Raw genomic sequence first — 23,295 nt, 5'->3', positions numbered from 1 at the left:
TTTCTATATTACAGAAAAACATGCAGGAATTTAATTTTTAAAAACAATCACAGGCATGTTAATAAGATGAGGATATTCTACAAAGGATGGCATAGCTGATATGTTGGTTGTCATTGGAATGATCTAGTTGCCAGCATCACTTTGAAAATCTGACCATGTTTGATCGACTTAAGCAACAGTTTAAATTCTTGAATAAATTTTTCTAAAGCATTGAAAAGACACAGGAGAGCTTGAATCACTGTTGATGAACAGTTGCACCATTTCAAAGTAAATGAGTATGAATCATCAATATGTAAACTCCGTTGCCCCCAGACTATGTAGGCAGACACCAGTAATTTATAGTCCTTTGATGAAAAAGAATTAGATTTGCTTTAGTCATAAGTTAACTCAAATAGACGTTGTTTAATCTCATGCCTTTTCTAAATGGAAAATAGTCATGATAGCACACTTTAACTGACTTCCTTATCCAATGGGCTAAGCCTTTTTAATGACATAATGCAGTGCAAAGGGCTGACGTGTCAAGAACAGCTAGAAGTCAGACATCCCTTTATAATTCCAATGATCAGTAAGCATAAATTGTTAATCTTGATGTAGAATATAACAGTTCAGCTCATCTGACCTAAAATAAGTTATCTTGCTAATAAAATTCACAAATGACATAATTTAAAACTTTCTCCCAATGAGCGTGTTTAAGGACAGGCCAGGGAGTATACAAATGTTAATCACACAGCTTATTCCAAGGGGCTGTTTCAATAGTGTTATTGATTTTTTTTTCCTTACATAGCACAAGAAAAGTATGAAATTATGTAGCAGCCTACGAATTTTAAAGAACCCTATATGCTAAGTCTACTTAAAACATCTGTTTGAAGCATTAATGTTAGGAAACGCAAACCTATTCATTCTCTCTCCTCCCACCCCCATCTTTTTGTTATTTTAGACAAACAAAGGTGACGCACTTGCCAACCGAGTCCAGAACACACTGGGAAACTATGATGAAATGAAGGATTTGTTAATTAACCATTCTAATCAGAATCACCTAGTGGGAATCCCAAAGAATTCTGTGCCCCAGACTCCCATCAACAAAAACGAACCAAGCTTTTTTCCAGAACAAAAGAACCGAATGATCCCGCCTCACCAGGATAACAACACTCACCCCTCAGCACCAATGCCTCCACCTTCCGTCGTGATACTGAATTCGACACTAATACATGGCAATAGGAAATCGAAACCCGACTGGCCACGAGATAGTCATAATGCTAGCATCATACCAGCCAGCCAGGGCAGTAGCCAGCCAAACAAAACGCAGGACCAGCCCCAGGCCAGACTGGAAGATTTCTTTGTCTACCCTGCTGAAGAGCCTCAAGTTGGAGCAGTTGAAGGGTCAAACCCATCAGCCAAGGAAGACAGTAATTTCAAGTCCAGTGGAGGGGATACATTTAAAGAAATCTTTCAATCCAATTCACCAGAAGAATCTGAATTTACGGTGCATGCTCCTGGGTCTCCCCTACTTGCTTCGTCTTTATTGGCTCCCAGCAGTGGCCTTTCAATTCAAAACTTCCCAGCTGGGCTTTACTGCAAAACAAGCATGGGACAGCAAAAACCAACCGCATATGTCAGACCCATGGATGGCCAGGACCAGGCACCGGACATCTCTCCAACACTGAAACCTTCCATTGAATTCGAGAACAGCTTTGGGAATCTGTCATTCGGATCCCTCTTGGATGGAAAACCCAGTGCAGCCAGTATAAAGACTAAACTGCCAAAGTTCACGATTCTCCAAACAAGTGAAGTAAGTAATTTAAAGTTTTGTTTTGTTTCTTTTATGTTTTAGTTCACTGCTCTAACCTCTATAATCAACTACTCACAAGCATCTCTTATTTACCATCCTGAGCCATAAATGAGACTCTTTGAGGTCAGAGTCTCTGAGTCTCACTCTCCAGCCACTTGTGACTTAATTGGTTAACATTCTGCAAATACAGTTAAATCTCCATGATTTGGAATGATTGAGTGAATGAAAGGTTGGAGTTAGAAAATAGCTTCAGACAATGCGTTTATAGTCTTCTGTACAGATTAATGGCGTTAGAGATTATAATGGGTCATAAGCAATATGAGGTCTATGAAAAGACTGGGTGTCACCATAGGCCTTGACTAGCCAGTAGCATATCATAAACATAAGACACAGAAGTTCCTTAAGATACAATAGTATACAAGTGTGATTTGCTGGAACCTGAAGTGGGAGGAATTCTTTAAGTGTCTTAGCTTCTTGAGTGCTTTCGGGGCTATTCCTTGGCAAGATCTGTCATCCTCTATATCCCTCAGTCTTCCCTTCTGCATAACTTTCCTCTATAGGTGCCTACATAGCCCTCTTATTCTACCTTGATTCCTTCTGTCAAAGCCAAAGGCAGTGTGCGCAACCAAAAAACACTGGGTTTATAATGACTAAATGTCCTACCCATCCTAGGAATCAATGCCTTGAAAAAGAGAAATGCCGAGGGACCAAAGCCTCTCCTAAAGGAATGAATCTCTAATGATTGGATCTCAGGCCTTATGGCCCCTGGGTGGGGGACATGTATTGGGTGCCCCTCAGATACCACCATATATTCGGCTATCTACTGCACTTCAAGCGTTTGATTGGAAGAAGCCACTGCTTTTAGATTGGATTCCCGTTACTGGAATCCTAAAAACTTGAAAAGACACAGAGGAAGAAAGTAGGTTGAAATTCTTACTCCATAGGAGTCACAGACAGTCTGTCTATGTGGTTGCAGATTTCAAGTTAGTGGTATCTGAATTAGAGAAGTCTGACCATATCTGCCCTCTGGCTTTTCTTCTTTTATTCATACTCAGCAGATACTCAGATCTCAGAGGACAATGGGAACACAAAGGAAGGGAGGACTAGGGCTGTTATTTGTATTTTCCAAATGCATGTTTTTAATATTGTTTCATTTCTGAAGAGGTTTTGCTTTTTGTATCATCATTCCTCGGGTCTTGTCAAGCTTCCTCCTAGGTATTTCCCCAGTCTGTCACCTCTTCACCCTCACTGCCTTCACGTCACCCATAAACATCTCTCACCTGGACTGCTGTGCCAGCCCCTCCTATCTGGTGTCCTTCTCTCTAGTATCACCTGTCTTCCGAACCATCCTTCATACAGGCAGATCTGACCATGTCACTCCCTGCTTTGGATTCTTCAATGTCTTCTCATTGCTTCCAAGAAAAATTCCAGATTTATTAGTCCCACCTACAAAGCTCTTCACTCTCTGATTTCATACCCCATATTTCACTACTTCTCCATACGCAGATGAAATCCAAGCTACCTTGAATTTCCTGTAGTTCTCTGTCATATCATGCTTTATTACACTTCCTTTTGCACCTACTGTCCCTTCAGCATACAATGCCTTTCCCTACCCTCCCTTGTCTTCCTGGTGAAGTCTTGTTTCTCTTTCAAGTCTACTCAAATTGTCACTTTCTCTGTGAAAGCTTTCCTGATTTCACCAGGCTTAATTATCAACTGCTTCTTCTGGTGCCTTATACGCACCTTGACTGGCACTTTTTTTTTATCGTATTGTAGTTACTCATTTTTGTGTCCGTCTCTGCTACTAGACTGTGAGCTCTTTGAGAGCAAAAAATGTCTCATTCTTCACTGTATCCCAAGTGCCTAGCAAATGCCTAGCACCTAGTAGATACTCAATAGATGTTTGTTGAATGAATGAATTTCAAAAATGGTCACTCGATTCCATAAGCCATGTTAATCAAATAATATGAACAAAAGTAAACAATTGTTAGAAAATCCATCCTCAATTATATTTCTTTCATTGTACTCTGTCTACCTATGTCTTATTCTGCTCTGCTTCTGCACAGTCATTTGGAAATCCTGATCCTAGTTTCCATTGGATGACTTAATACAGGATTGTAATACATAAAACCCCCAAAGAAACCTGCTTTGAAAGAGGGGACATATAATGGGAGGTTGAGATGTGATTCCCCCCCCCTTGTCTTGCCCTGGTGTCTGCTGTTTTTCCCTCCTTATATGGCAGCATCATCATTCAGGGCTGATTTGGAAATAGCACTGGCCCATCAAGAGGTCTGTCAGCCTGTGTCTATACCTCATTAATGGAGTGACAGGTCACAGTTCCAGTGAGATCTACTCCTTTGTAACCCTCTCTCTTATACATTCACAACATGGCTGACCCAGATTCAGAAACAGCTTCACATTTTTGCTCGATGATCTGGCACACCAGTGAGAGGTACGTTTCCAAAGAGTCTGAGCCACCAGCTTTGGAGACAAAGATCCAAAAGACAGCCTATGTGCCCGTCAGCCTTTGGTGACAGACAATACAAAGAGACTGGTAGAGCTTCATATGAAACATGGGCGAGATGCAACAAAGTCATGAGAAGAGATCAGTGAAGAAAGTGCTTATTTTAAAATATAGTTCCCAAGGAAGAATTTGAAAGAGGGCAGAGAGAAGGTTAGGGCCCTAAAGTTGGGCGAATAAACAGACTTCGAGGGTAACGTGAAAACCAAAAATGGAAGGAAAGGAAGTGAGAGGTTAGACAGCCTAACAGAGCTTAGAAGGGCATGGATTATAATGTGAGCATACTACAGACAGGATGGAGCATTATGGAGCTTTGAACCTAATGGAGTTTGTGTGGCTATAACTTTGATGAAGTCTGAAAATTCACCCTATTAAATCTTGATGCACTTTTCAAAAGCACTTAGCATTAGAATTTAGCCCCAGTCCCCGGCGCCAAGAGTTCCAGGCATTGGGTTTCTGGGTCCCTAGTCAAAGTAGCCATCTTGATAAGTAGCAGCATTACTCTGAGTTATTACTAAAATGACTTGTCCATAGAACAATTGCAGGATTTCTTTGAGCATTTCCAACTCTTTCCCTGGCTCTAGTGACAGGAGGCTGACATGTGTTAGTGAAATGCATTCAACAGGAGTGGGGGTTGAATGACCAGAAAATAGAAAGTATTCTAAGATATGCAGATAAGCAGATAGGATTATATTTATGAGTTGAGAGATCATAAGCTATTATTAAAATGAAATGTGCATGTGCGTGTACCTGTATTTGTTTATGCGTCTATGCTTGTGTGTATAATGGGGAAATTTGAGTTATTTCCTATCCTTGAAACATTTCCCTGCTTCTTAGAATTTCTATATCAATACTAAAGATACTAGAAGTCTAACCAACTTTATTGTTAAAGGTCAGTTTTTCAACTGAAGCGTGTTTTTTAAACAAATAATTTGTTTGTTTAATAAAAACTTAATGTTAAAGAATTTATTCACATTCTAGACAAAATAACTGATGTGTTCTGCAGTTGGGCTTAGAAGAATTTTCTGGGGACTACATCTGAAAACAGTAAAAGACCTATTAATATCAAGTGGAAACTGAGGGTTGCTTGCAGATGGTATTTTATTAGGAAATGAATTTGTTAATAAATGTAGCTTTATACATGATTTCATTACAGATGGTTTTATTTTTTCATCAGGGTAAGAATCTTCTGGTGTAGATAGCTTTTTGTTTTGCTGCAATTTGTCATTAGTATTGTTTGGGAAGTAAATAATTGCATACAAATGAAAGGATCGATGACATGTATTAAAGGTCTCCATCCTATGTCAATAAGCTGTCATAAGTGCAATACTCATATATAGAGTGTCATCACCATAAAGTTTGCTCTATAGGCTGCTCTTGACTGTGACTTAAGACTATCTGAGGCCCCAGTTGCCTCAAAACCAAGAGTGTCTTAGAAAAATTTAATGGAACTGATATGAATGATGGGATTTAACTTTAGCTTATTTTAGTGGCTAGTATTATAAACCAGCTGAAATGTTATTGCTCACATTTCTGACTGTGCCTGTTTTGTTTTATATCCTCTGTGGTGAACACTGTGGTGTCATTAGCTTTATTTATTATGAGGTAGAGAGAAAACTCAGGTCTCTTGTGTGAGAACTGCAGAGAATGCTGGAAACATACCATTCACGTGCTGGGTGTGCCCAGTTGAGCACAAAGAAACCATAGAGGCAGCTGCTTCAAAGAATGAAAGGCCATGTAGCTGTTTTGTGTAGCCCATGCTAAGCATTTTTTTATTTGATGTACATCACGGGTTTATTTTTCTTGTCTATTCTTATGGAAATAAAATAGTATCCGGTCTGTTATAACTGGCCTAATTCCCACCCATTTGGGAATGAACGGAGACACCCCTGAAAGTCCTTACACTTTCAGGGCACCGACAGAGACCTTGACCTTGACATTCATTCCATAAAAGTGGAGGATCCAGAAAGTTTTGTGGACTCTTTTTGTTTGTGCTTTTTTTTTATTAATTCTTCCAACTCCTTGGCCACATTCATATTAAAATTCATTTTCCTTACCACACTCCTTCATTCTCCCTACCATCTCAACAGTGCATTTCCCTAAGCTGAATGGCCCTGATAGAATATCTGAAAAGGATAGTTAGTAATAATATAAGTAACTTCGGAAGGTTTCACAGAGAAAGAGTGAGAGAGATTTTGAACTTGACCTTAAGTACTGGGTGGAAGTACAGTAGGTGAAGAGGGGTCTGGAGGGTAGTTTATATGTGTACAAATGGGTGGAGAGAATGACATATACAAAAAAGGAAGACGAGAACATGCAAGGTATATTCTGAGAATAGCCCGGTTTGTCTGCAACTGTGGGTTCGTAGGATCACAGAGAGATAGGGCTCCAAACCAGACTCTTGAGTATCCTGAATGCCTAGGCAATGTGGCAGCCAGATTGTGATGCTGAACCTGAAGGTTTGTTTTTTCAATGGCTTCATGGGTGGGGACCTAGGAACGCTCTCAAGCTAATTGCTCTCATGAATTCTAGCAGTAATTTTTGAACTCAGCACATCTCATTTCTTGGTCCATAGGCATCAGCTTTTCCTCAGCAAGCTTTCCCAAGTCTCTTTGTAAAGAAGTTCTGAGATGGCTGTTCTAAACCATGCTCTCCTTCCCTGGGAGTCTCTGTCCTTCGTTACCCTCTCCCCTGTATCTTCTCATTAGAACTAGTCAAACTCAGGAATAGATCTCAACTTTGGCTTAGTAAAGATTATGCAGATGCCTGTGTTTTTACTTCCTTCCCATTTTCTCAAGTCCCGTTCTTTTGTGTGCATTCATGCCTCTGTGTGTGTGTGTGTGTGTATGTGTGCGTGTGTGCGCGCATTTTCTTTTCGAGGCTGTATATAACTGATTCTATCCATCAGCATCCTGGAACAATGTCAGCTATTTCAACATTTAACTTGAAAAAATGAATTAAGCTATTTGAGGTCAGTGCAACTGTCTTGGTATTCTGTGATTTTAAATCTCTTGTCACTTTTAACACTTTTGGAAAGAATCCTAAAGATTGATTTATTGTTATTCTGTGAAAAAGAAAACAACCTTCAAGTCTCATATTATGCAAATTTAAGTCAATAATGATTTATTTTAAAACATCACTATTTATTAATAATTGTAGTGCTTTTTTATGAGATAGCTCAAAGTAAATCTCAGGTGAGGGAACGTGTGATATATTACAAAGCATATTTTGGATGCGATCTGCTGAGGTGTGTGTTCCACTTCTGGCCTGGACTTGCTTTGTGAACTTGAGAGAGACTTTACCTCTCTAGGCTTCTTGGTCCACGTGGGAGTTTAGACTAGCTCATCATTGAGGTTTGTCCCAGCTGTCAGTCTCTGAGGGTGTGCTTTTCCTTTGTGGTTAAGCCCAAACCCACATTGTCGGTAAAGTAACTTCAGCCATCGCCTGCCTTACTCATTCTCCTCTTAGAATAAGAGCATTAGAGGAGCGTGAAGGAATTTGAGCCCTGCCTGCATCCTTTTCACTACCGCCCCTTAGAACAGTTGGGAAAAATTGAAGACTAGGTAAATATGAGAAAATTAGAATTAGATTTTCTTTTGGGATTGGGTCCTAGTTCAGCCTAGAGTGCTATTATATTTCAAGTCATTAAAAAATAAAAAGATAAACAGCTATATGCTGCATTTCACTGGAAGATACCAAGCTGTGAACTCAGGAAATAGCCTTCTTAATCCTTTTGTTACCACCCACTAACATAATGAAAGATGGAGAACTTCTATTTTCACATTACTTCTAGGAAAATATTTTGACAGATTCAGTATGCAGTAAAGTGATAAGCTTTTGTTAAGTGTGTTCAAATCATCCTGTTATATCAGTGGATATATCGATTAGCTTAGTACATTCTGAGCCAGTCATAAAAAGCAGACTGCTCATATTCTGTGTTAAAGAATAAGAAAAATTGGCAGGTAGATAACCATATTGATTCAACCCAAATAGTGAATGCTAAGGGCTTTAGGGAGGTGTTATAAAAGCCTTTATGGCTGTTGTAAGTCTCTTTACTATTTTTTTAATTGATGTGAAAGCAAATAATCTTTACTTAGCTATCTTTTTAAAAAGTACTATGCTTTGGTTAACAAATAGCGTTTATAATATAAGTGATGGTAACAAAAACCTATCACCTTCATACTTTCTAGTTCACAAGTGCTTTCACATACATTATCTCATTTTTCACAGCTTTATTGAGGTATAATTGACAAATAGCAATTGTATACATTCAAGGTGTGCAACTTGGTGTTTTGATATACATATACATTGGGAAATAATCTCCATAATCAAGCTAATCAACATATCCAGCATCTCGTATAGCTACCACTTTGTGTGTGTGTGAGGTAAGAACACTTAAAATGTACTCTTTTAGCAAATTTCAAGTGTACAGTACTGTATCGTTAATTATAGTCACGTTGCCGTGTATTAGCTCTCCAGAGCTTATTCATCCTGCATAACTGAAACTTTGTTCTCTTTGACCGCATCTTCCCGCTTCTCCCTCCCCCCAGCCATCTTATTTTGACCTGATTTTATTAGGTCCAGGATTATTATCATCCCCTTTTTGCAGATGTACAAACGTAGTCTCAGAGAGAATAAGGGTTACTTGCTTAAAGTCACACAACCGCCAAGTGGCTGTGCTGGGACTAGAATTCAGATCTTCAGTGCCATTTTCATGTATAGGTTAATTTTCTAGAAGTAGCTTCTCTACTGGCACATACATGGCAAGAAAATAATGAGCTGAATCCAGCTTAGGTTGAAATTCCCTTGCTGGGTTCATATTTCAAAAGTCTGGGGCCAAACATACCAACAGAGCAATTTTTCTTGTGGTATTACAGGTTACAGTCATGTGTTTTTCATTTACAAATATGGTGAGAAGTAGTGTTTTTGCAATATTCCTAAATGAGTAACATATGACGTGACTTGCTAGAGGATCTTTCCTTGGTTCATAAAGTTTCTGAGTTTTCGTCTATTTGGTAGGATGCCTTTAGTAGAATGCCCAGACAACATAGCTAAAATCTGGATTTCTGTGGCCAGAGCACTACCACCATCAAGGTAAATTACCTTAGATGTGAATGAGAGGTCACCGAAAAGCGGACATAGAAACTATTGCTATAGATGAAGTAAGACTTCTCTTGAATGTATGAGCCACCCTCCCCCACTCGGGTAGATTAATTTAAAAAACTTACAGATCATCAAATTGCAAAGATAGTTCGCAAGGAGCAGGCAGGATCCTTGGCTTTCGTTCGGAGATACTAAATGGATGAGTCTCCTGTACCTCAGCAACAGAATGCAGATAATCCATAGACTGCTACTCAGAAAAATTACTGTGAGAATAAATAAACTAAATGACTGTGAATGGTTTTTGAAAAATCCACAAGACTCTGGCAATGGGAGATGGATTAGTTTTCTATAGATGCTGTAGCAAAGTATCAGAAACTGGATGACATAAAACAACAGAAATTTATTCTCTCACAGTTATGGAGGCTCGAAATCCAAAACAGTGTGGCAGGGCTCAGCTCCCTCCAATTGTTCTAGGAGAGAAGTCTTCCTCGCCCCTTCATAGCTTCTGGTGGCCCCAGGTGTTCCTGGGCTTGTCACAGCACCACTCCAGTCTCTGCTTTTGCCTTCCCATGTCCTTCTCCTCTGTATCCTCTCCTCTTCTTATAAGGACATCAGTCATTGAATTTAGGGCCAGTTCTATATCCCAAATAATTTCATGTCTCAACGCTTAACTAATTACATATGAAAAAAAAACATCTTTCCACATAAAGTCACATTCTGAGGTTCTGGGGAATCATGGATTGGGGGTGGGGGGAGATACTATTCAACTCCCTATAAGAGGAATCATTCTTCACACTTCCCACATTGGGAATGGATGGGAACCAGTCAGTGTTCATTGGGAAGACCCCAAGCCAGTCCATAGAAGGAAAGTGGGCTCTCTCATCTCAGAACCGACTTCAGGTTTAGTCCACAATGATTCTAAGCCAAATTCCCTTTAAGTTCTTCAGTTTGGCTGTGCCTATGTCAAAAATAACTACTGTTGACAAACTGTTTAAGTACAGTTGTACAAAACTGGTTTTTAAAAAATCTTTTAGCGTCGTAAGTATAAAGTTTCTTTCCAACTAAATAAATAGAGAATGAAGAATTTGTCAATGCAGTGGACTCGATTATGAGCTAGAGGTTAGGCGGAAAATCTTTTTCTGTCAAGTAACTATTTCTTGTTTTGTGGGCCATACAGTCTGTGGAAAGTACTCAACTCTGCCATTATAGCATGAGAACAGCTGTTGACAATACTTAAAAAATGGGTATGGCTGAGTGTCAATAAAATTTTAATTATGAATACTGAAATTCAAATATCACATATTTCCACATGTCACAAAGTATTCTTCTTTTGATTTCTTCTTATAATTTAAAAACCATTCTCAGCCTGTGAGCCATACAAGTATAGGCATGGGGCTGGATTTGGCTTGCAAAACTTAGTGTTCTGACCCCTGTGCTAGATCAAAACGAAGCTTCAGGCAGCAAAAACATTTGGCTTGCTCTGCCTGTTATCAATAGGAAGATGGTTTTGAGTGAAGAGGGGAGGAAGGTCAGCCCTGCAACTTCTACAGAGTAGAATCCTAGACTCAGGAGAGGTGTCTGCAGTCAAGGTAGAACTGGCCAGTGGATGGAGGCTCCCCCAAGGCTGCAGACAGGTGAAAAAGATATCTTCATACCCAGGTTCCCAAGGGAAGATGGGTACCCAAAAATCACACCTCTGTTCAGTGGTGTCTTTTTCCTTGGTGACTTATGAGGTAATGGTCATTTTGTCGATTAGGATTGGAGTGTCTGAGCAACCAGGGCAGGGAACCATTTGCGTGCCCAAGCTTGGGCTCTGAATCACAGGATGCAAAGAGATGACCTCAGAGATAACCACTAAAAGGAAGTCAGCCCTATAATTTTATCTAGGGAGAAGAAGAACCTAGTCCAAATCCAACTGGGGTTCTGGAATCTCTTGTGAATTGGGAGGAGTAAAGTATATATTTGACTTGGGTATGGGGTGGTAGAGATTTCTAAGATTCTAGGAATAGCAATTCACTTGTATAGTGTGAGACGTTAGGTGAAATGGGGTGAAGGGGCTGATGGTCTGTGACAGCTTCTATAGGCAATTTGTAGCCGATGTGTAGGAGTATTTGTGTATATGTGTGTACATATGCATGTGCCAGTGTCCATGTGTCTCTCTGGGGGACCTGATAAAACCAATGGACTTCTGGGAGGTAAAGGCTAGCAAATAATGACAAAAACTTCATGAAGATTTTGCCCAGCCTCAAGGATAGTATCTAGGTTCTGAAGTGACTTAGAATGAAAGGATGATAGGAGAAAGATCTATTTTGTTAAGGCTTTAAAGATGAAAGGAGGTTGAGCTAAGGCTCCAAGAAATCAAAATAATGGATTGGTAGAGAAAAGGAGGTTGTATCTTTATCAGATGAAATGGACTGGCTAAAGCCTTGGAAGTTATTGGTATTTCAGGGGCCACGCTTCCTATGACATAAGGATATCATGATAACTCACTGCTTGAAAATATGTGCCATAGGAGATTGTTACAACTCTGTTGGAATTTCATTGAATAAGTTGGTGGTGGGAGAAGTAGCTGCCATCTCAAACAGTTTTAGTGGTCACTGTTCATATAGACTATAAGGGCAATGGCTCCCTAAGCTGGTTAAGGAAGTGGCCCTGGCTTTAGAACAAACCTGCTCTTTGACTTTCTCCTTCCTGTCAGCATCTCCTGTTCATCCAGGTCTTGATGCAAACCAAATGGGGAAGCTGGCTTCCTTTGGTACATTCACAAATGACCTCCCAGGCACCCACTAGAAATGCAGACCAGGATGCTCACCTTGGGTGGGGCCTCACCAGGTGGTCTCACCTGCATGTCGAGACACCCAAACTGTCCCTCTGCATCTCTATTTATTTGACTGAACATGGCCTTCATATCCTTGGGAAGATGGGAAAATCTAATGTCCAATCCCAGGCAAAACCGATGGGTAAAAAGGACCCACATCACAAAGTTTGGTCTGAATCCACAATTCACCTGTAATAAATCTCAAAGAAAATGATCTTCTTAGATATTTGATATTCGAGTGCAACATTTGGCCAAGGACAAACATAAAAAATGTGTATCATTTTGAGTTGTTCACATTGAGTCTGATACTATGAACTGTGATGTTTTACACATAAAATATTATCATATGCATTGTTGGAAAGATCCATTAGACGAGAATACCTATAAGACCCCTATATCTCCTTTTATCCATTCATTTTATTCATTCATTCATTCATTCATTCAGAAAACTTTTTCTGAATGCTCATTGTGTGGTAGGCGCTGTGCTAGGAGCTGGTAGACTGAGATGATTAAGACATGTTGCCTGATCTTAAGTAGCTTAAGTCAGGGGATATGGACACAAAAGCAAAAAAAAAATCACAGTGAAACATAATAGACAGTTGTTCAGTATTCTGTGGGAATACTGAATATTCAGGAAAGCTTCTTCAAGGAGGTAGTGACTTGTGTGCTAGTTCTTGAAGTGCCATTGAAAGTTTTCTTGGTGAAGAAGTGGTGGTATGCGCATTTCCTATGATTATAAACCCACATCAAGTTGTCAGTGGGCCCAATGACTCTTGAGATTCATAAGACAGAAGAGAATCAGCTGTGTTTGGGCTGTTATGAAAGGAGATTGGGGAGATCGGGGTCTTGACATCAGCTCTAGATGATAAGAAGCCTTTTAATGCTATTAAGTATGGCAGATAATGTTTTAGAAAAGTGATGTTTTGGAGAGGTTGGAAGGCGACTGGGGCAAAGAGAGTAGTAGGTATGATAGGGCTGGTGAGATTTGAAGCAGAAAGAGCATTGAACAGGCTATTAAAATATTCCAGGCCAGAAAAGGCAGTGATTTGAATTAGGGCCATTTTCGAGATAGAATTTTAAGGTTGATTTGATGAGATTTGGTGATTATTTAGATGGGCTATTGAGAGGAAGCCAACAGAGAGGATCTAAAATGACTCTGAGGTGTATGGTGACACCATTACCCAAGATTCTTTTCTTTGACACCCAAATCTTCACAAAGCAGGTCAGTTTCTTCTTTTATCTCTTTTATTGTCACACTGTCATGATATTATAGGCTTTGGATGTCATGATATTTGATTAATATTTGCACAGTGCTTTTTGTGCAAAGCTTTGTATGAAAAATGTGATTATTTTCTTATGCTTCAATGAAGAATTTATTTCCTACAAATTGCCTTTTTGGTTCACCACTTAAAATTAATATCTTAACTTGGAAAGATTTTATAGTACTTTAGAGAACATGGGAAAATATGCTGAGTACTTTCTTAGAAATCACAGAAGTGGAAGTGACCATTTTCTATAAGTTATGGAGTATATTAAATTATGTTTCGTATTTTGTAATTTTCCAAAGTCATATGAATACATTTCCAGTTTTTCTCTTATAGTGATAGCTGTGGAATATGCTATGATCCATATTTTTTTTCTTTAGGCTCAGTGTCTACACAGGGATTGTGCATACAGTGGAGAGTTGGGGTAACCCTTCACTCAATACCATCCTCTTCCACCACGATATAATCTTCAGTGAGGAATCTCATCCTTTGATTTTTATGGACTTGGAGTAGGGTTATTGCAATTATCTATCTATATAAATGGTTACCTCAAAATATTCAGCTCTGTTCCATACTTCATTTGTGGTAGTGCAAGCAGGAGGAAGAAAAAGAATTGAGCTTATAAATAATTTTGTATTCCTTAGTTACTTGGATTGAAATTGTGTTTTTCAAATATAGGAAAATGAATCGTAATATATTTACCTGATTTTACTTATCTACTCCTCTTTTGTTCTCAACTCTTTGAAATTCTCTCTATAACTTCTATGTACTTCCTTATATTGGAATTATTCTGAACACAGAGACTTTGAGAGCTGAGAACCTCATTACAGAATGTAGAAGCCAGGTGGGAAGAGATGGCTCACAGCACTTACTTATAGAGCTGAACCTTGAACCGTAGACTTGTAACTTTAATTTAAAAGGAAAAAAGTGATCAGCATCTTAAAGAACAGTGGGAGAATGTATAGCATTAGAGAATTTTGATGCTGGAAGGACTACAAAGCCAACCAGTCTAGCTGGCTTAATAGAAATGCATTAGTCTGTTATTAGGCTGTGTTCTTGACTCTAAAATGGGAAGTCCTTAAAGGCCACAGGTCGGACCTTCATTTGAGAGCACTTGCATCAAAAATAAGCAAGTGTAACATGGAACTTGGCCACTTTCCACAACTCAAAGATACAGATAACAGTTCCTTAGTTGAGATGCTCTAGCAAATATATTAGCCATGTGTAAAAACAATATCTAGCTTCTACATTTTGACTTATCCTTACCCCATAAACATGTTCATTTCACCTTCCAGAAGGAAAAGAAATTGCACCTGCAGTGAGTCTTCCTGAAATTAGCCATTAGAGTTTGGGAAGATTGAATGGTTGTATTCTAATGCCTCTACACACACAAAACAGAAAAAAAGCACTCTCTACATTTGCTTCAGCACTGGTTCAACTCTTAAACACAATTAGTCAAAATTGACGTTAAGAGTTTCCATGAGTTATATATCAGTGCTTCGGAATGTTAAAATACCTCTTGGGTGGGGAATAGATTACTGATGAAATATTAGATTTAATTTGTGAGCTTTATTGTGACATAATTCATTATGTTATTTACATAGGTAGACAAATATATTTCTTTCTAACCCATATAACAATATACACATAAAAGCTATATAATGAAACAAGCAAAAACTGTACCTGGTCACTGCTGAGAAAAGATTACTGTTATTTTTTTTAATGGAAATCTGATAGTAAACTCAAAGTGGTGTAACAAAAAAAGATTTCTCTAATAGAAGTTTAAAAACTGCATCTTCATAAATCAAGAGGAAATAGTACTTAGAGCTAGAAACAACAGTGTCATGCTTCCTGTTTTGAATAAGCCATTAGGCGTTTTTGTCTTTGCATTCCTATTTAATCTGTATTATTTATTCCAATAATTAGTGTTAACTTTCTTGGCAGTAGGCAATATAATTACCTTTAAAATTTAAATGGGATAAAAATGCCTTGAGAACATGGTTCATGAAAACTCTTAATATTTATTTTCAATTGCCTTTTAAATTATTCATTTATGTAGTATTTGAAAGAAAAAAGAATCTTGAAAAATGGAAGGCTTCTGAACAGAATTACATCCCAGATAAATGGTCTCATTTTTTTTCAGTCGGTTGGGTAACAACCTGGACTGCTAAGATACTAGCGAGGCCAGACAGAAGCTCCACTACCTGTGCGCCTTGTCAATCTAAATATTTTTTGGTTAGAACAGCCCACACTGCTTTTTCTTATTCCGATTCTCTGTATAATAGGTTTCCATCATTATCCCTGTCCCACTCCTTTCCCGGGTTTATAAAATCCCAAGGTTGTAGGTCACTGAATTACAAGCTTTGACACCTCCATTCTTCAGGCAGGAAGGCAATTACTTTAGCTTATTTGAAGATTTCTCAGTGCCACTTATGTGGTCTCTTGATTTCAAATATAAATATGAAGGTGGTTGTTTTATTAACTATATTGGTTAATCAGAAACTAGTTTTTAAGCTTAATAAACACTATGCTTCTGAATAAGCATACTAATTTCAGAGAAAATCTATGTTTCTAAAGACAGGAGGAATAAAAATAGCCCATTTTGAGCCATAATGAAGAACGAAAGCAATCTTGAGGTAAGGATGATAGTTATTCATTAATTTATTATGTCTTGAGTTCCTCTACATGCACAATATACTTTCACTTGTTATGGGGGATCTGAAAATGTTAGAAGAGAGATGACTGGAGTTTTGCCAATTCCAGTCATGGTACCTGGCACAGAGTAGGTGCTCATTAAACATGTGCTGAATAAATGAATGAATCCCCTGAAGAAACTGAAGAGTCCATAGCATATTCGAGACCATTAGACAATAATCCTAAGAAAATGTGTATTCAGTTGTATGATAACAAGGTACAAACATCAGGCCTTTGTTAAAGGTGAAGGCCCTGAGACTGGCCAGCAAACGAGGTGAAGGTGAGCCTTCCAGGTGAGGGAAATTAGATGGCCCAAGACAGGGTAGAAATAAGAACAGTTTTGATAAGTAACAAGCAGTCACTAAATCAACATTTTTTAGGCACCTCTTATGGGCAGAGTACTGTGCTGGGGCTTTGGACAAGATTGTGTCCTACTTAATTCTAGCAGGGTGACTGAAATATGTATAAGATGACAACAAAACAAGGTAAACTATTAAGGTTACAGAAGAGTGTAGGGTGCTGTGGGAGTCCAGAGAAGGCAGAGATGCCTGCTGGTGGGCGGATGTAGGATGGGCCTGAGGGAGTATTGCCATCCGCATCAGGTCCTATGAAAACTAGGATGAACTCATGGTAGTTCATTATCTTTTGGAGCCTTAGACCTTTTTAAGACGTTGACAAAACCTCTAGCTCCTTTCCTAAGAAAAATGTACAAATGGACATACCCAAACAATTTTGTACACAATTGCTTATACTCTTTGAAGATACTCTATGGATCCTCCAGGGAGTACATGCACCCCAAATTGAGACCTTGGGTGTAGTGGGGAAAAAATGGTTTTGGAAAAGGTAGAGAGCCATATTCAAATTGCAGCTTTATCACCTCTAGCTTTGTGCTTTGGGCAAGTTTCTCAAGCCCCCAGAGTCTCAGTTTCCTCATCAACAAGGGCAAGAATACCTACTTCAGAGTACTGAGGCATAAAACGAGTTAACAGAAGTCACGTGATTATATTGCCAGGTGCCAAATACCTACATTTCACAATACCATGTGGTTGCATATGTTCCTCTGATAGCAGGAGAATTGGTTGCATAGCTAAGTTATTTTATTAAGTGACGTCTTTCCTCTATCCATTCCCACTAATCAACAAACTATTTGTGTTTTAAAATAACCCCCAATATGTTAAAAGAAGACGAGCATATGGGGCCAAAGTAACTGGGAAATATAATCCCACACTGGATTCCTAAGCTAAGTAAAGTCAATAATGAGCCTATATGTTCTATTTTAATGTGGATCACAGTACGTTAAAAGATGCGTATGTGTGTGTCTCATGTGTGTGCATGCGTGCATTTGCCTATATATGTGTGTGAATAATATAATGTTACAATGGGGCTTTTTGGTCTCTTTGATTCACCTCCATTCCAGAGAGCTTTGTGCTCTCATACTCCTCAGGTATACCTGCATCCATCTTCATGTATTTCCCTGTGGCTTGTTGATTTACTGATGGATGCCTCAAGATTTTGGCAGGAACATACATACTCACAGAAACACACACGCACATACACACACAAATACTACCACATACATATATATATACACAAAAGCATGTGTAACAACAGAACAAAAGCAGCAGGTGACAAATCCATACTGTAGTTGTTGTACAAACTTATAATGTTGCTTTACAAACATGGTATTTAGTGAAGAAATAAAAGGAGGGTGGCGATGGGTGGTTGGGTTTAAAATCGAAAGTCACTCAGTTGGTCATCATACAGGTGACTCAATTTGGCTTTATGTACTGTGAACATTTTGATTGCAGGGCTTAAACATATGTAATCCTAATTTTAAGAAAACTGGTGGAATAAATATTCATTACATAAACAAAAGCCCTTCCATTCAGCTTTTCATTGCTCTGCAGTTATTTTCTCCAAAATAAAATGAGTAATTATTTGAAAGTACTTTTAGCACACACACCATGTAGGCTAAGCTTGTTCCTACAATCCTTTGAATGGAAGTGCCAAAGGACCCCTGCCGCCATGGGCCATAGCCAAGTTTTATGTGAGTCTGAGTCTCACAGGTTACATAGGAGAGAAGGACTGCCAGACTAGCCTGCTCCTCTGAAAAAGATGCAAAATCTATGGTCTAGAGAAGAGCGACAAGGTCTTGTCCAAGACCAGACACCAAGTAGGTATTCCCTAGATGTATGTTGGTGAATGATGGACGAGTGGGTGAGAAGATGGATGGATGGATGGATGGAGATGAATGGATGGATGGATGGATGGATGGATGGATGGATGGATGGATGGATGGATGATGGTGGGCATTTCAAGCAAGCCTAGTGATATACAAAGATTAGAATCTTCATAATAGATTAACAAGGCAAATTTATTCACTTACATGAAAAAAGAAACTTTTAAAACAAGATCCTGCAATTGGTTTACAGTAGTAAACTCTGCATTTTCTTTAAACCAAACACTTATATAAAATGATCCTAATCTATATTATTTGGGTGGTTTTTTTCTTATACTGAGAAATTCCAAAAAAGTTAATGATTTGGATGGGAAGTAATTCCTAAACCTCAGGTCTTTGATAAAGTATATTAGAAGATTGTGGTGCTCAGGAAATGGCAGTTATTATTATTCTCATTTTTGTTATCATTATTTGAGGGACAACATAGGGCCTGGAATGACAGTGGGTATGCCTTTTGCTACACCACATCCTTGCTTGAGGTGAACTCTAGAGAGATCAGAAGAGAACTATACCATCATCTAGCTGACCTAAATCACAGTCTTAGATCTTGTATTGGTCATACACACATTGAGCAAGTGACATCCATTCTCTGAGCTGAATATTTCTCAGCTCTATCACAGAGAGAACTAATCTCTGTTTTACTTTACTTAAAAAGCTATATGATAATATACTGAGGATGTGCAAGTACTGTGTAAACTGTGAAGTGCATTGCAAATGCAAGATGAGAGCTCCCCGGATCCTTTTATCTGCCCAATTGGGATTATGTATGTGTTCTTCTGAATCACCGTGGTTGTGAGCAGGAATGCATCAGTTTATATGGTACTTGATGACTGAATGGATTGGTACTTCAGGTTAAAATATTATGTTTTGAGCTCTAACGTTAGGTGTTTATGAACTTCAAGAGTTACCCATGTGGAACTGCCCTTTTCTACTTTGCTTTCTTGTGGGTGGAAGGATCCAGAGTGGTACTTGATTATTGCTATGTTAATTTCACTTGCGTATTTCACATGTTGGTCTTAGGTGGGAGATCTGTCTTTTGAAGCATGGAGTTTATATTCAAGCCTATTTCTCCCCTCTCATTGATAAGTCGTACCTGTAGTTCTGGTGTGTAAGCCTTCCAAACCTGACTGTCCTTCATTCTGCTCAACCTTCTTCTTGACAAAACACCGGCCCCAAAATGCTTTGCCAATTCCTGGTCAAGGTGTAGACTTGGGTTCTTCCTGAGTGGTAAGAGACTTTTGCTTGGCTTGTTGCCTCTCACAAGACTACTTTGGTGGGATCACTGACTTTGGTTGGCTTTTGAGACTTGGGAACTACTTAGAGCATTTCTTTTTTATGAGGCAATATTGCCCAAAAGAAACTCGCTTTCTGTTGACTTTCCATCATTAAAATGAATATGTGCCTGGTATACATTAACCTGACTCATACCTAATTGCCCAGAAGTTACCTTGTTTGAGAGCCTATGCAAACATTTTAAATGAAGATAGACTCTAATGTGCAATCTAGATCTGAAAGGCATTGAAAAATTTCAAAGCATCGTTGTTGGAGAGGAAGTGATGGCGGCTGTTTTTAATACAAGTAGGATCATTATTGTTATAAAATAATAAATATAATTGGCCCTTACTAATCGGAAGGCTTTTGAATTAGACTCAGCCCTTAGAAATCTGGCTTTTTTGAATTCAGCAATGTGCAACAGTTTTGATTTTGAAGGAAGCTTTTGGTTGGCCTTTACATTTGTACATTTAGCTTCAAATGCAACATAATCCTGCAGTGTCATATATGGGCTGAAATAGTATTTGCTGAGAAAGGAAATACATTTCTACAAAACATTTTTAAAAGGTAATAGAGCAAGTTTGATTGATAAAGAGATCACCTATAAGTGCATCGTTAATGAGGCAGAGTCCAATTTCCTAACCTGGACCCTCTCAGAGGACAAATTCCTGTAACCACTCAAAATAGCACTTAAGCACTTAGAACAAATATATACCTGGCCACCTACACAGCTATTTGATTTTTTAAAATGTCAGAGCAGAGCTCCTAAGTTTGAAAGTGAATCTCAGTGAACAAGTATCAATTTACAGACTAAGCACCCCAGCAACTAAATTGAGAAATGCTATTGTAATTATTTGGTGAAGTAGAAATCAGGTTATTGCAGTGCATATTGTTGTACAATAAACTCAAAAGGGAAATGTCTTCATTTTGACTAACATTGTCAGTTTTTAACCCCGGGTTTATTATAGCATGTTTTTCCATGGGCATTATCTCTATCGTATATGTTTAGAAACCAAGAGAGCATTGCTTTTCTGATTTGAGTAGCATAACTTAGAACAAGATTCCAGGTTACACGTTTCTGACTAAAGACACTTCTGTAGGTGCTTAAGTTCAAATTAAAAGCGATAAAATGCAAATTAGAGTCAAATCTGATGGGAGCCAATTTACTCTGAACCATAGTCTTGGCAGTAAGAAATGATCTGCTATCTTAAATTTTGGCTCTGACTCCATGGGGGAGGGCGGGGAAAGGGGAGTTGGAAGAGTAGTGACCAGTGGCTAAAAGTAATTAATCAATTAGTTTCACGCATTAGTTAGTTTCTCTCTCTCTCTCTCTCTCTCTCTCTCTCTCAAACCAGGAATATTTAAACCTAGTTGATTTTGCCTGTCCAATGGCAGAAATATTTGGAGGATGCCAAAGGAATATACTAGGTCACCTAAAGCATTTGCATAGAGATTTTAATGTTGCATTCCTGATTAGCACAAATTAGCCCAATGGTGACTTTATTTTCCTATGAATTTAATTTTTTAAAAATATTATGTAAGGTATTCAGAATTATGAATATATAAATATCTAAATAGTCATTAATTCTGAATATATTACTGAAAGGCCCAAACTCTAGAATGGGAGAATAAAATCCTATTAGACAAATAGCTGTTTTTCTATAAAGCGAATAACAATTCTGGTGAAATAACATTGTAGATATAAGCCATTTCAGAGTTTATGTTCATGTATATGTAAGGGCTTTGGAATTTAATGCTCAAAACTGCCAAACATGTCCCCTTTTCTGCATAACTTCCCACCTCCCTGACCCCTATGCAAATATCTCGTCTTCATTTTTTAAAAGTACAGGTCTATTTAACTATGTTGTAAACTTTTAGAACTTTAATATAGAATGTGTTCAGGTGAAAAACTTACCCCTTGCCCCATACACACACCATGCATACACCTCTCTCTCTCTCTCTCTCTCTCTCTCTCTCTCTCTCTCTGTCATTCTCCCTTCCTTCCTCTCTGACATATACTTACACACACACACACATACTGATATGTACATTCATTTTCTTTTCAGGAGATATGAAGCCCGAAGTCCTATGCATTTTTCAATTTCAGAAATTGCCACCATGGAATTCAATAGTATATTGGCAGTAGAAATTTTCAAGTCTGTAATTTCTAGCAAAATCTAAATGAATCTGTGATAACTAATAAAAATGATAATAAAATGTTGGGTTTCTTTAATGGTTTCCATTCTGACAAATTTCTGACAATTTCATGTATATTTTAAGCAATCTAGAAATTGAGGGATGAGGTGTAATCATTATCTTATTTTGCATGTGATGAATAAAAGGCCCAGGCTGAGAGATATGTCACAATTTACACCAGCAGTTTTTCAGACTCACATAAATGTCCACGGCAGCCATGACCTTCTCTTTTGCTCTTTATTCAGTGACTGAATACCTACTCTGTGCTACGTATTGATAGGGTATGGCTCATATGACCATCTAAGTTATTGTTCAGAGTGGGACACATTTTGAAGTGAAATGGAACACATAGACCATTGCAACAGGCGCTAGGGACCTTTAGACAAGTGACTTAGCTTCTCCAAGCCTCAGTTTCCTCAACTGGGTATGTAAATAGCACATGTACCAAGTGGCATATGTATCATGCATATAGGACAATTTTTTCCTAATATGTAATGGCACTTACCGAATGCTGCCTTATGTTGGGGTACTTAGCCTTTTTATCTTTACTTTTATTTGAGCAGAATATTTTCTTTGCATTTGAAGTTATTCGGTATGTCATACTTCAGTTTGGTTCTAGACAGCCAGGTTCCTATGTAGTGGATTCAGAAAGAACATAGATGTAAGCAGATACCCTGTCAGAACAAAGGAGTAAAATCTTGACGGAGTAAACCTTTTACACTTGTTCAAGTGATTAACTCCAAAATCATTTTTGAAAACAAAGGAAAGATCATAAATAAGAGAGGAAAGGCAGGAAAAATAGGTCTCTCCCTAGTAAACAAGATTCTCCTATTTGGTGTCAGTATATTTGCATAACAAGCTCACAAGGTAGGTATTTCGCCCATTTTTTGCACAGGCGCATGCCCTCTTTTAATGCTATTTGGATCATAATTCATTGGAGAGCTGGGTCTATACCTTATTTATCTTTGCATTTACCGGGGAACCATTAATTAATTAACTAAGTAATTAGCTAACTAGTTAATTAGCTACTGATAGAGTACCCTCATTTAACAAACAAAAATATTTTTAAAACAAGATGGGTATAGAGAGATAAGCAAGTAAAATAAAGCATTTCTGCATCAAATGAATACACAAGAAGCTATGGAATTTAAAGAGTTTATGTGGTTTCTCATGATACTTTAGTCTAATATTCGAGCAGGGCTTATGACCAGGGGAATTTCCTGACTACATTCAGATGTAAGAATCATCAGTTTTGTTTTCATAAAATTTGTATTGGCGTTTTCGTTGGAACTGAGAGGGAATATGTAAGTCACCACCTCTATATCACAGGGTTTTCATTTTTTAAAAACAGAACAAGCGATCGGGTTTCATTTTCAACGATTTAAAAAAAGATCTTGC

The 23,295-nt window shown here is 38.3% G+C and overlaps 1 protein-coding gene across 4 annotated transcripts in view; it reads left to right on the top strand.

The window, feature by feature from the left end:
• AFF2 (AF4/FMR2 family member 2) overlaps positions 1 to 23,295 on the top strand; it is a 449,558-nt gene that overhangs the window by 150,475 nt on the left and 275,788 nt on the right. For all 4 annotated transcript variants that reach the window (XM_023526244.1, XM_023526242.1, XM_023526243.1 and 1 more), the window contains exon 3: positions 938 to 1,789. In XM_023526244.1, coding sequence (XP_023382012.1) covers positions 938 to 1,789 — 852 coding nt within the window. The remainder of the gene's footprint in view (positions 1 to 937; positions 1,790 to 23,295) is intronic.

The sequence above is a fragment of the Pteropus vampyrus genome, unplaced genomic scaffold, assembly GCF_000151845.1.
Source record: "Pteropus vampyrus isolate Shadow unplaced genomic scaffold, Pvam_2.0 Scaffold750, whole genome shotgun sequence".
Classification (NCBI taxonomy): Eukaryota; Metazoa; Chordata; class Mammalia; order Chiroptera; family Pteropodidae; genus Pteropus; species Pteropus vampyrus.
The sequence above is the reverse complement of the archived record's forward strand: the minus strand, read 5'-3'. Positions and strand labels throughout refer to the sequence as shown.